This window comes from Coregonus clupeaformis, chromosome 19 (assembly GCF_020615455.1).
Source record: "Coregonus clupeaformis isolate EN_2021a chromosome 19, ASM2061545v1, whole genome shotgun sequence".
NCBI lineage: Eukaryota > Metazoa > Chordata > Actinopteri > Salmoniformes > Salmonidae > Coregonus > Coregonus clupeaformis.
Genome location: NC_059210.1, coordinates 46,459,827 through 46,472,993, shown reverse-complemented (window position 1 = coordinate 46,472,993; position 13,167 = coordinate 46,459,827). Strand labels below are relative to the sequence as shown.

General features: G+C 45.0%; 2 protein-coding genes across 2 annotated transcripts in view; one reads left to right on the top strand and one right to left on the bottom strand.

The window, feature by feature from the left end:
* The window catches only part of wwox (WW domain containing oxidoreductase), a 226,984-nt gene extending 223,958 nt beyond the window's left edge, over positions 1-3,026 (top strand). The window contains exon 9 of the mRNA XM_041837941.2: positions 1,762-3,026. Coding sequence (XP_041693875.1) covers positions 1,762-1,953 — 192 coding nt within the window. The 3' untranslated portion in view covers positions 1,954-3,026. The remainder of the gene's footprint in view (positions 1-1,761) is intronic.
* The window catches only part of LOC121532174 (transcription factor Maf-like), a 67,292-nt gene continuing 57,025 nt past the window's right edge, over positions 2,901-13,167 (bottom strand). The window contains exon 3 of the mRNA XM_041837942.2: positions 2,901-2,976. The gene's annotated coding sequence lies outside the window, so the exon portion shown is untranslated. The remainder of the gene's footprint in view (positions 2,977-13,167) is intronic.

Sequence of the window (13,167 nt, the reverse complement as noted above, 5' to 3'; positions counted from 1 at the left end):
ACTGTGTGTGTTTCTAGATCTTTATGAGTGTCAGTGTGTGTGTGCCGGAACAGTTCTGGCATATTTCCGTATGTGCGTCTCCCTGTGTTAGGCTCTGCCAGCTTGGGCTGCAGATGCTCAAATGAGCCTCAATGAGGCTGTGCCTTTGAAGTGGGTGTATATGCGTTTGTGTGTGTGTGTGTGTGTACAGACATTTTCTGCTGTGCCAGTGCACTGTACTAAACTGTGCTCTGCTCTGCAGTCTCTCATCAGTCCTCTCCCCCAGTCTCATTTGTAGATAAAGAGCAGTTAGCCAGAGATAACTATTTCATGTGTGTCTATAGAAGCCGGCTCCAGAACACAGTCTCCTGTCTTCTCATAACGTCACAGCAGTTTTTAGCCAGCAGAAGGGCTATATGAAAGATCCCTGTGAGCGCCTGACTTATGGCTGTAATACTCTCTGATGTCTGTTTCTTCCTCTCTCTGTTTCAAACGCTGTGGAATCGCTCTCCCTCTCTCTTTTCCTCTTTCTCTCTCCCTCTCTCCGCTCCTAATTACCGACTGTGACGGCTGGTGCTGCATTAGGGAGGCATGTCTCAGTACAGTATGACTACAGACTACTGTATACTGGATTTGAGATGTTAAACTGAGAAATACAGCTTCTGAGTAGTCATTTCCACTCAATTAGAGAGTGTAGGGTAGGGAGGGTAACAGGCTGTCTGCTTTCAAGGTTTTTTAGAAAGAGAAGAGAGACGGGAGGGGGGTTTGCGAGCGTGTGCATGCATGTACTGTATATGATGTGTGTGTGCGTGCGTGTGCATGCATGTGAGTGTACAAGAGCACTATTCTCACCATATCACTCTTTAGGGGTGTATCTCACTTTTTACCGTGGCAAACAGTATATAATCCAATGTTTAATGTTTAGAACCGTTGCTCTATACTCTACGCCACATTCTGACTTCCCTCATGAACCCCTAGATGATGTGAACATTTACAAATGTGCAATAATGGTATAGATACTGTATGTTCCCTTATAGAGTGTGTTTATAGAACCCTCTGGCATCCCAATGAGAAGAGCTCCTCCCCAGTCTACAACACTGTGGCCTGCATCCTCTGTCCATAAAACAGTCCTCGCAAAATGCAAACTTCCACAAAAGAACTACAAAATATTGCAGCTGTAGAGATATCAAGTGCAACATATTTTGGTTGAGTTTTACTTTAAATCTGCATGAACAGTCGCTACCTTCCCACAGTTCTTGTGGCATTCTATGGTGATTGGTGCTGTTTTGTGGACAGACAGTATTGCCCCTGGTCTGTGTATTTACCACATTTACATCAACATGCACTCTGTGGAGAGTCATCAGTCCTGTATACACACAATATAGAAATAAAAATATGTATATAAATATATATACAGGGCCATGGTCCCCATGGTAACACTGTCCCATCATTATGGGCTGTGGCAGAGAGGGGTGTCTCTATGGAGTTTATCTCTTTCTGTCTCTCCCCATTTGTATGGAGTTCCTTCTCTGTCTCATATGGAAACTCTGGAGGATCAGGAGAGATGAGGGTCGCTGAGTCCAGGTGTGTGTGTGTTCCAGTGGAGGTGTCTTGGCAGGATCTTTAGGGTGGCAGGATCTCCTGTGGATCTCTTGGCGGACGAGAGGGTCTCTGTCTGTCTCTCTGACTGTCCTCTCCTCCCACACAGATGATGTTGATCAGTGCTGCTCTGTCTCTGTCCTCCATGTTGACTGTTGTCTCTTTGTCTCTTTGTCTCCACAGCAACAGGGGGCAGCCACCACGGTGTACTGTGCAGTAGCTCCGGAGCTGGAGGGTCTAGGAGGGATGTACTTCAACAACTGTTTCCGCTGCCTGCCCTCCCCCAAGGCCGAGGACCAGGTCACTGCAGCCAGCCTGTGGGAGCTAAGTGAGCGCCTGGTCTCAGAGAGGCCTATGGGCCTACAGTCCCTCTGATTGGCACGCCCACACTGACTGTCAACAGCCTATCAGGACTGGGGGAGAGAGGAGGGACTAGCCAATCAGGAATTAAGGATGTGGGGATGAAAATGAACATTTGTACATTGAGTGGACTGTAGAAAGCTTCCAAACCATTCAACTGAATCTGTCACTTCACTAAGGGGAGTAAAATACATGTACAAATACACAGGGGTTATTGTGTGTCTCTTTGTGGCAGGGCAGGTAGAGTTCACCAGTTCCTTATCATTCCAGCCAAAGTGGGCCTGTGTTTCTCACTCCAGTGTGTTACCACCTGCAACAGACACTGTGTGTGTTCTCTCTGTATCTCCAGTCTCCTCCTGTATATGTATATTTTACATGTCTGACTATGGAGATATGGTGAGTATCATTGTGCTAGTTTAGGGGGATTGAAGGGGGATAGGAGAAATAAGGAGGTATAATTGAATGCCTATATACATATTAGAGCTATGGTTTCATGGCTATATACAGATGTAGTAGCTGTATTCCATATGAGGCCCTATTCAGTTCTACTGTACATTATTTACATTAACACCATTGGGCCTATGTGCTAAAGAGGACTTATTATGTCATCACACGTCATCACTTCTCCCCTCTACAGTGTCTGTCTACAGTTAGACCTTCAACCTACATATTATAACATAGAATACTCTACAAAATGCTATTTACAATGTGGAGGTACTGTATCTTTGTCACGATGTTCAGTCAGAATTTTGTCTGTAGCTACTGGTGATAGAGAAAGAGAGAATCCAGGAGTTTTAGTAGTTGATCAAACATGAACTCAGTATTTTCCTTGGATGTTTAGTTTTGTTGTCATTTGTTTCTGTGAATAATCTCGTCATGAAAGTGTGGGGTGTTGGGTGACGGGTCCATCTGGACTTCTGTATAGGGACTGTTGCTGTGTTTATGGGTGGTTTGGAGACGTGTGGACGTTGTGCTTTGTGGCATTCTGGTGCCGTGGAGCGATGTTGTTAAGACATCAGCATTCCTCTGTCATGGTTTCTGTAAAGAAAAAGAAGAGAGAGAGGACACAATAAAGACTGTTTCTTATACTATGTGTCTGGTCATTTCAATGCTCACACACACAGCTGGCAGGATCCTATTCAAAGAAATCAAAACAAATGTACCATAGGATGTAAGAGTGCACACTTCGGGGTGAAGGGAGGCAGAATTGGTTTATGAGACTGCTTTATGTGGTCAGTGAGCAGCAGAACACCCTTTGACCCGGAACTATTTTCAATGCTTACATATTTTGCATTACTCATCTCATATGTATATACTGTATTCTATTCTGTTCTACTGTATCTTAGTCTATGCTGCTCTGACATTGCTCATCCAAATATTTATATATTCTTAATTCCATTCCTTTACTTTAGATTTGTGTGTATTGTTGTGAATTTGTTAGATATTACTTGTTAGCTATTACTGCACTGTTGGAGCTAGAAACACAAGCATTTCACTACACCCTTAATAACATCTGCTAAACACGTGTATGTGACCAATACAAATGTATTCGATTTTAATTTGAACTCAACCCCTCTACCAGGAAACACTGGGCAGGGCCAGGGAGTAATCGACACTTTGACCAACCAATCACACGGCTGACCTGCATTATTCTCATGCCTGGTCGGTCGGCTGATTCGATGCCTGAGAGAGTCCCTCTCACTGTTAAACGAACACTGCTTGGTGCCCCTGCACGATGTTCAACAGGATTCAACACTGTATTATACATACACTCATCTGTTCTGTTGTAATCTGTTTAGCCTACTGTACCCAGACTACAGCTGTCTTGTTACTGTTCTTACACACACACACAGACACACACACACACACACACACACACACACACACACACACACACACACACACACACACAGACACAGCGAGGAATTGAGGACAGGGAGATTTAGAGCAATTTATAGAGGTGTCCAGAATGTCTAAGTCCCTAGGATAGAGAAGAAACAACAACACATTTAGACAAATGTCTTTTAAGGCATGTTGGAGTGACCTGAACTCTTCCTACTACCCTGTGGCTGTGTGGGCATGTAACCGGCTGCTACACACTCACTTTCCTAAAGGGAGAGAGGGATGGGGTACAGGGGGAGGAGGTACACCCCGTTATAGGTCCAGCACCCCCTTCTGTGGCCCCTAGGGGCTGTAGTGCTACAGCTGGGCCCCTTACACTTGCCTTCCTCTACTCCCGAACTGGTAAGGAGGAGCAGCAAGCTGAGACTCTTACACCCCTCTCACCTCTCACCCCTCTCCCTACACACACACACACACACACTACACACACACACACACACACACACACACACACACACACACACACACACACACACACACACACACACACACACACACACACACACACACACACACAGTACTGACAGATTGATGCATTTCACTGAGCTCCTTCAAAGGCAAAGTGAGTGAGACATCAACAGCACATAATCCTCCTGCTTTAACCAGTCAATGACACACAGTCTCAGAGAGATGCCGGGCAGACAACAAACAAACAGGAAACGCAGCATTAAGATGTCCTCTGGGTGTGCATCGCTGCTATGGATCTATGATTGTGTGCGTGTGTGTGTGTGTGAGTGCGCACATGTGTTCTGACTGTAGAGTGAGATTGCTGCCTGGCTTTCAAACAAAGTCTTATTGATCAGGCCCTATCGGAATCATCTGATAGTTAATCAATACATAACACTTCCTCCCAATGCTCAGAGAACAGAGGAGAGGAGAACAGTGGAGAGGAGGAGAGAGGAGAGGAGAACAGTGGAGAGGAGAGGAGGAGATAAGAACAGGAGAGAGGAGAGGAGAACAGAGGAGAACAAAGGAGAGGAGAACAGAGGAGAGGAGAACAGAGGAGAGGAGGAGAGAGGAGAGGAGAACAGAAGAGAGGAGAACAGAGGAGAGGAGAACAGAGGAGATGAGAACAGGAGAGGAGAACAGAGGAGAGAGGAGATGAGAACAGAGGAGAGGAGAACAGAGGAGAGAGGAGAGGAGAACAGAAGAGAGGAGAACAGAGGAGAGGAGAACAGAGGAGATGAGAACAGGAGAGGAGAACAGTGGAGAGGAGGAGAGAGGAGAGGAGAACCGTGAGAACAGAGGAGAGGAGGAGATAAGAACAGGAGAGGGGAGAGGAGAACAGAGGAGAACAGAGGAGAACAGAGGAGAGGAGAACAGAGGAGAGGAGGAGAGAGGAGAGGAGAACAGAAGAGAGGAGAGGAGAACAGAGGAGAGAGGAGAGGAGAACAGAGGAGAGGTGACCTAGTGGGCAAAAACTGGTTGAATCAATGCTGTTTCCATGTCATTTCAACCCCCAAAAATCTGTGAGATGACGTTTAATCAACGTGGAAAACGGATTGGATTTGCAAAAAGTCATCAACATAAGAGCATTTTGTATTTTTTCACCGACCTTTTAACCTAAATGGTGACATTTCATGTTGACTTAATTTCATGTTGAAAACTCAACCAACTGTAAATCAAAACTAGATGTTGAACTGACATCTGTGCCCATTGGGGAGCATTCGTCTCTCAGAGGAGGAAGACCTAAATTATTTTACCCACTGCTGAGGCCCCTCAAAGTCTCTCTCTCTCTCCTCTCCCTCTCCTCTCTCTCTACCTCTCCCTCTCCTCTCTCTCTACCTCTCCCTCTCCTCTCTCTCTACCTCTCCCTCTCCTCTACCTCTCCTCTCTCTCTCCCTCGCCTTTCCCTCTCTTCTCTCTCTACCTCTCCCTCCATCCCTATACTTATCTCTCTTTGTGGTGAAAATGATTCATAATTGAAACATGCTTATGTGTGAATTCATCAATGTATCAAATATTATTTTGCCATAAGATTAATTTCCCTTCTCAGTGTATAATTATGGGTTGATTGATTTGAGGATGTCTGTGTTGCTGATATTGGTAGTCTTGATAGCTGGAATGCTGCCATTTGAAGCGGATATATTTAATTATCACAATCAATGTTAAAGCCCTCCATGGACTAGACTAACTCAATACATATCTACTCGGAGGGAGGAAATATACTGTACCTTCTGACTACACCAGCCTATAAACTCTCTCTCTCTCTCTCTCTCTCTCTCTCTCTCTCTCTCTCTCTCTCTCTCTCTCTCTCTCTCTCTCTCTCTCTCTCTCTCTCTCTCTCTCTCTCTCTCTCTCTCTCTCTCTCTCTCTCTCTCTCTCTCTCTCTCTCTCTCTCACACACACACACACACACACACACTCGTTCTCTCTCTCTTTCTCTCTATGATGTGATTTAAATGACTGATCAATATTCATTAAGTGCTATTGTAATGAAGTCAATGAAATTGTTGCCAACTAAATACATAGGCTTGCTTTGGTTGAGAAATTCCATTTCACTCATTTAGTGTTTATAATAGGATAGGATGTAATTTACAGCCATGATCCATAATTATCTTAAAATATCAATATGACTCTGTGTTGAATTGTGTAGTTGATTAAACAGTGTTATTAATACTATAATGATGGTATCTGTTTATGTCTTTTACTCCTGCCGTCTGCACCTTTACATTCTGTTGATGTGTACAGAGAGCAACCTCAGTCACTATAGTGTTAGCTGTATGTGTGTGTGCATTGGAGTGGGGTGGGGTGTGGGTGTGTTTGAGATAGAGATCTGGCCCGAAGCCATGTGTGTGTGTGCCAGTGTGCATGCGTGTGTGCACATGTGGCTGCGTTTGTGTGCGTGGTGTATCTATGTGTGTGTGTGGCCATTGCCATTGGTGTTTACTGCAGTGGGACTGTCCCCTGTAGCTGTTTCATATGCTTCTCTATCTGACATGTAAATACATGTGGTGGAACAGCACATCACCAGCTATACCTTCACCAGGCTCAAACTACACACTAACACACACTGTCTGCCAATACAATGTCTCCTCAATGAAATGATCAGTGTTACCATGTAATACCTTTTTGAATCTAGCATAATGCAAAAGAAAGAGAGGAGAGAGCGTGTGTGTCTGTGTGTGTGTGTGTGTGTGTGTGTGTGTGTGTGTGTGTGTGTGTGAGGTTGGTGAGCATATTCTAGAGGAGCCCATATGTTTAGTCCCAGGGTGTTCTGGCACTCCTTGTACAGGCTGTGTCTAACACTGCTATGTGGCAGTGTATTTGAGGCTGGGGTATATTCTAAAGAAATGAACATGTAAACATTCAATATACTGAGACCAAAAAACCCATACCTAAAAATAATTATGAGATGCAAATGATTCGCCTGTAGTTAACGTTCCCTTTGATAACACATAGAAACATTGCAGGTATGTCAAATAAAAAAATTCAGAGAACATTTATTTCCTCAAGCTCCAAGAAAACCAACGTTATTTCCCCCTAGCTATATTGCTGTGTGCTATCCAAAACTTCCTCTGTCTCTTTATATCTGAGGCTGAACATGGCACCTGGGAGGACATCGCTCCTGTAGAAACCCCCTGTGTGTCCTCACTCGACAGTATGACCTTGTAAACCACCAGTTATTCTATTCACCCCTTTGTCTGATAAAGAGAGAGAGAGAGAGAGAGAGAGAGAGAGAGAGAGAGAGAGAGAGAGAGAGAGAGAGAGAGAGAGAGAGAGAGAGAGAGAGAGAGAGAAAGAGAGAGAGAGAGAGAGAAAAAGAGAGAGTGGTGGGATGGGGGAGCGAGAGAGAGACAGAAAAAGAGGGTGGAGGTATAGAAAGAGAGATAAAGAGAGCTAGGGAGAAAGAGAGTAGAGGGAGGTGGAGAGAGAAATAACTCCTGCTTGTCACAGCTTTCAAACACAAAGAAAAATGTTCACTTGGGCTGAAGTACAATTATTAGGCCCTGTCTACAGATTCATCTCACTGAAGAGAGTGAGGAAGAGATGGAGTGGGGAGAGAGTAAGAGAGAAGGGAGGGAGAGGGGAGAGAGTAAGAGAGAAGGGAGGGAGAGGGGAGAGAGTAAGAGAGAAGGGAGGGAGAGGGGAGAGAGTAAGAGAGAAGGGAGGGAGAGGGGAGAGAGTAAGAGAGAAGGGAGGGAGAGAGGAGAGAGTAAGAGAGAAGGGAGGGAGAGGGGAGAGAGTAAGAGAGAAGGGAGGGAGAGGGGAGAGAGTAAGAGAGAAGGGAGGGAGAGAGGAGAGAGTAAGAGAGAAGGGAGGGAGAGGGGAGAGAGTAAGAGAGAAGGGAGGGAGAGAGGAGAGAGTAAGAGAGAAGGGAGGGAGAGAGGAGAGAGTAAGAGAGAAGGGAGGGAGAGGGGAGAGAGTAAGCGAGAAGGGAGGGAGAGGGGAGAGTAAGAGAGAAGGGAGGGAGAGGGGAGAGAGTAAGAGAGAAGGGAGGGAGAGGGGAGAGAGTAAGAGAGAAGGGAGGGAGAGAGGGAGAGAGTAAGAGAGAAGGGAGGGAGAGGGGAGAGAGTAAGCAAGAAGGGAGGGAGAGGGGAGAGAGTAAGAGAGAAGGGAGGGAGAGAGGAGAGAGTAAGAGAGAAGGGAGGGAGAGGGGAGAGAGTAAGCGAGAAGGGAGGGAGAGGGGAGAGAGTAAGAGAGAAGGGAGGGAGAGGGGAGAGAGTAAGAGAGAAGGGAGGGAGAGGCGAAGAAAGAGAAGGTATAGGGAAAAGATATGACTTTGCAAAAAGGTAGAGGAAGACAAACAAAGAATGAGGAAAAGGGGCATTGAGAGGATGGGAAAGATGGCATGAGGGAGAGAAAGGAGAACAAGTAAGTGAAAGTGGAAGGGGAAAGGAAGTGTTTGAGAACAGGACAGAAAGAGAGAGAGTGTATGGGTAGTGGGAGACAGCGGAGAAAGAGAGAGAGTGTATGGGTAGAGGGAGACAGCGGAGAAAGAGAGAGAGTGTATGGGTAGAGGGAGACAGCGGAGAAAGAGAGAGAGTGTATGGGTAGAGGGAGACAGCGGGGAAAGAGAGATAAGTGAGGTAGATGAGGGTGCGAGAGCAAGTGTGTTCAAGAATAAAAAGAGAAAGAGGGAGCGCAGAAGGGAAAGTGTGTGTGTGTGTTAGAGAGCGAGAGGAAGAGGTAGCGGGAGGTAAAATGAAATAAGAGGATTTGTAGGGGTCTGTGGTCAGTGGCAGTAATAAAGTCTGCTAATCTGGAGGAGTACGCTTGGCTGCTCACACACTCTCTCTCCTACACTCCACATTACCAGCGGGCCAAGCCAAGGTCACACACACAAACACACATACACACAAACACCCACCCACACACACGCACACTCTCTCACACACACACACACACACAGTGAGTGAGACAAGCACAGGTCAAATGGGGGGAGCTAACACACTTACGTTTTGTATGTGTGTGTCCCCTTTAGGTGATATATATCAAAGGAAATCAAGGGGTTAAGGTTTATATTTATTCCTTTACTACTGTACCTTGTCCATATAAACTATTCTCTACTACTTTATTTTCTCTTACAGTATCAGTATTTACCCCTTCTCCTACACTATCAGTATTTACCCCTTCTCCTACAGTATCAGTATTTACCCCTTCTCCTACAGTATCAGTATTTACCCCTCTCCTACAGTATCAGTATTTACCCCTTCTCCTACACTATCAGTATTTACCCCTTCTCCTACAGTATCAGTATTTACCCATTCTCCTACAGTATCAGTATTTACCCCTTCTCCTACAGTATCAGTACTTTACCCCTTCTCCTACACTATCAGTATTTACCCCTTCTTCTACAGTATCAGTATTTACCCCTTCTCCTACATTAACCCTTCTCCTACAGTATCAGTATTTACCCCTTCTCCTACATTAACCCTTCTCCTACAGTATCAGTATTTACCCCTTCTCCTACATTAACCCTTCTCCTACAGTATCAGTATTTACACCTTATCCTACAGTATCAGTACTTTACACCTTATCCTACAGTATCAGTACTTTACACCTTATCCTACAGTATCAGTACTTTACCCCTTATTCTACAGTATCTAATCAGCTATTCTTGCTAACTTTTATTTTCTCTACTGTTTTAGCTCACATTGTCAACCTTTCTCTCTCTTGTCTGTTGTGATACCAACCTTTTTAATAAACCGCCCTGCTCCCTCCCTCCCTCCCTCCTCCCTCCCTCCCTCCCTCCCTCCCTCCCTCCCTCCCTCCCTCCCTCCCTCCCTCCCTCCCTCCCTCCCTCCCTCCCTCCCTGTCTGTCTGTCTTTCTATTTACCCCTCTGTATTGCTCTCTCTGTCTCTCTCTCTCTCTATTTCCCTCTTTAATTTTCTTTCCCGTCACTTTACCCCTTCTCCTAGGTTAATTATTATCCTACAGTATCAGTATTTACCCCTTCTCCTACAGTATCAGTATTTACCCCTTCTCCTACAGTATCAGTATTTACCCCTTCTCCTACAGTATCAGTATTTACCCCTTCTCATACAGCATCAGTATTTACCCCTTCTCCTACATTAACCCTTCTCCTACAGTATCAGTATTTACCTCTTCTCCTACATTAACCCTTCTCCTACAGTATCAGTATTTACCTCTTCTCCTACAGTATCAGTATTTACCCCTGCCCCTACAGTATCAGTACTTTACACCTTATCCTACAGTATCAGTACTTTACCCCTTATCCTACAGTATCTAATCAGCTTTTCTTGCTGACTTTTATTTTCTCTACTGTTTTAGCTCACAGTGTCATTGTCGACCTTTCTCTCTCTTGTCTGTTGTGATACCAACCTTTTTAATAAACCGCCCTGCTCTCTCTCTCCCTCCCTCCCTCCCTCCCTCCCTCCCTCCCTCCCCTCCCTCCCTCCCTCCCTCCCTCCCTCCCTCCCTCCCTCTCTGTCTTTCTATTTACCCCTCTGTATTGCTCTCTCTCTCTCTCTCTCTCTCTCTCTCTATTTCCCTCTTTATTTTTCTTTCTCTCCATCATCTCTTTCCCGTCACTTGTTCTCTAGTCAGCCATCCCGTTACTCTCTCTCTCTCTCAGCAGCCATGTTGCTTCTAAAAGCTCATTTTTCTCCTCTGTTTAAGTTGCTCTGCCGTAAGGATCAATAACTATCAAAACCATTACATGAATACATCTGTCATGGCCAGATAGCCACAACACAGATATAATGTGCCTGGTTAGGGCTGCCAGGGGAGAAGAGATGCGGTGTGCTGTGTGTGTGTGTGTGTGTGTGTGTGTGTGTGTGTGTGTGTGTGTGTGTGTGTGTGTGTGTGTGTGTGTGTGTGTGCGCGTGTGTGCGTGTATGCGTGTGTGCGTCCGTGTGTACGTGTGTACGTGTGTGCGATTCAGTGTGGCCAGATAGGTTGAGCGGTGAAAGAGAGGTTGTTATTGAGCCGGGGTAAATGACGCATAACCCTGTGTACCGCTTACTTAGCTTTACACACAGCTTCAGCACTGGAGACAGGGGCTGGTGTGTGTGTGTGTGTGTGTGTGTGTGTGTGTGTGTGTGTGTGTGTGTGTGTGTGTGTGTGTGTGTGTGTGTGCGTGCGTGCGTGCGTGCGTGCGTGCGTGCGTGCGTGTGTGTTAGAGATAAAGCTTTGGTGTCTGGTAGCCCTGATTTTGGTTTTTCAAAGCCTTTATTTTCAGTTGGGTAAACAGATAGATTTGAGTGGGGTAAACTGATAAATCCCTCTTGATTCAGAGCAATTGATCTATGGTTACTTTGGACGGAACATTTGGATCAATACAAAAGAGAGGATTGAGAGGATCAACCCAATAGTAGCCTAAACCCTAACCCTAAATCTACCCTAACAATAACACTAGCTTCATGTCCACATCCCGGTTCAACGCTAAGAAGTAGGTTCTCATTCAATGTAAAGGTTAGCTGTCAATGTTTATATGGAAAGAATTTAAATAATAATAATTTACTAAATTGAAGTCCCACTCAATGTCTAGCTCCTCTCATGATGTCCTCAGGCACTCACACACTTGCTTTGATCAGGTCTAGGACTCTCCATGTGCACCATGAAAGACAAACTGCAGATGCTAAACTACTTCAGAAAGTATAATCACATTATGATTACAGAAAACAGTACATTTGGTATCCAGCAGTGTGTGAAGCTCCCTCTTGTCTAACTCTGTACTCTCCCATTACTACTGTGTGTTTGATCACATAACAACAGTAGACAATGGACCTAATAGAGTTACTGGCAGGAGACCACAACCTGTGTGTAAAGAAGACTAATGGAGCTAGAAGCTAGTAAATTAGCCAGCAATATAATATCATAACAGAGTCTAAATGTGTGTATGCACAGGTTGTGATTTATATTGTGTGTGTTTCCCAGTAAGAATAATAATAAGCATTCTGAAGGAGAACGTATCAATTAATAACTAAGGTGAGAGAGCACGCTAAAGGGAAGAGAGGCAGAGGATATATAAGAGTGTGGGAGAAAGAGAGAGGGAGGGAGAGAAAGAGAGCTGTGTAAGAACAGTCTACAGTACATGATGTAACAAATAGTTACCACAGAATACTGCTGTTTTAGTGCCTCTTCTATAAATTTACATTTACATTTTAGTCATTTAGCAGACGCTCTTATCCAGAGCGACTTACAGGAGCAATTAGGGTTAAGTGCCTTGCTTAAGGGCACATCGACAGATTTTTCACCTAGTCGGCTCGGGGATTAGAACCAGCGACCTTTCGGTTACTGGCACAACGCTCTTACCCACTAAGCTACCTGCCGCCCCGAATAAATGGCTCTTGTTTGGGTGAACTTGTTTTACAGTAATAGAAACAAAACCAAAAATACTACAAACAAATAGAATAAAGTGAGATATTTACCACAGTGATTTCCCTGTAAACGAGTCGATAAGCTCTTTTCCCCCTCGGAGAATGTGTGTGTGTGTCACTTGTTTATTTACATAGTGAGATTTTACACTGTGACTGTCCCTACAGCAATTCTTCATCTCACAATGAGAACCAATTCCTGGGTGTGTTGTGTGTGTGTGTGTGTGTGTATGTATGTGTGTGTGTGTGTGTGTGTGTGTGTGTGTGTGTGTGTGTGTGTGTGTGTGTGTGTGTGTGTGTGTGTGTGTGTGTGTGTGTGTGTGTCTGCGTGCGCTCCGGACAGCCTCTCTATCTCTCCATCTCTCACCCTTAGTAGTCAGTTTATCCACAGAGCTTAAGGATGACCTAGGGCTCTATTTAATCTGTATTGCGGAAATTCAACTTTACAGCGTGATTGAAATTTAAAGGCAATGTTCCTGCGTTAGTGGAGACAGCATTCTCGGTAAATGCTGCATATGTCGGCTCAATCGGAAATTACCTTTA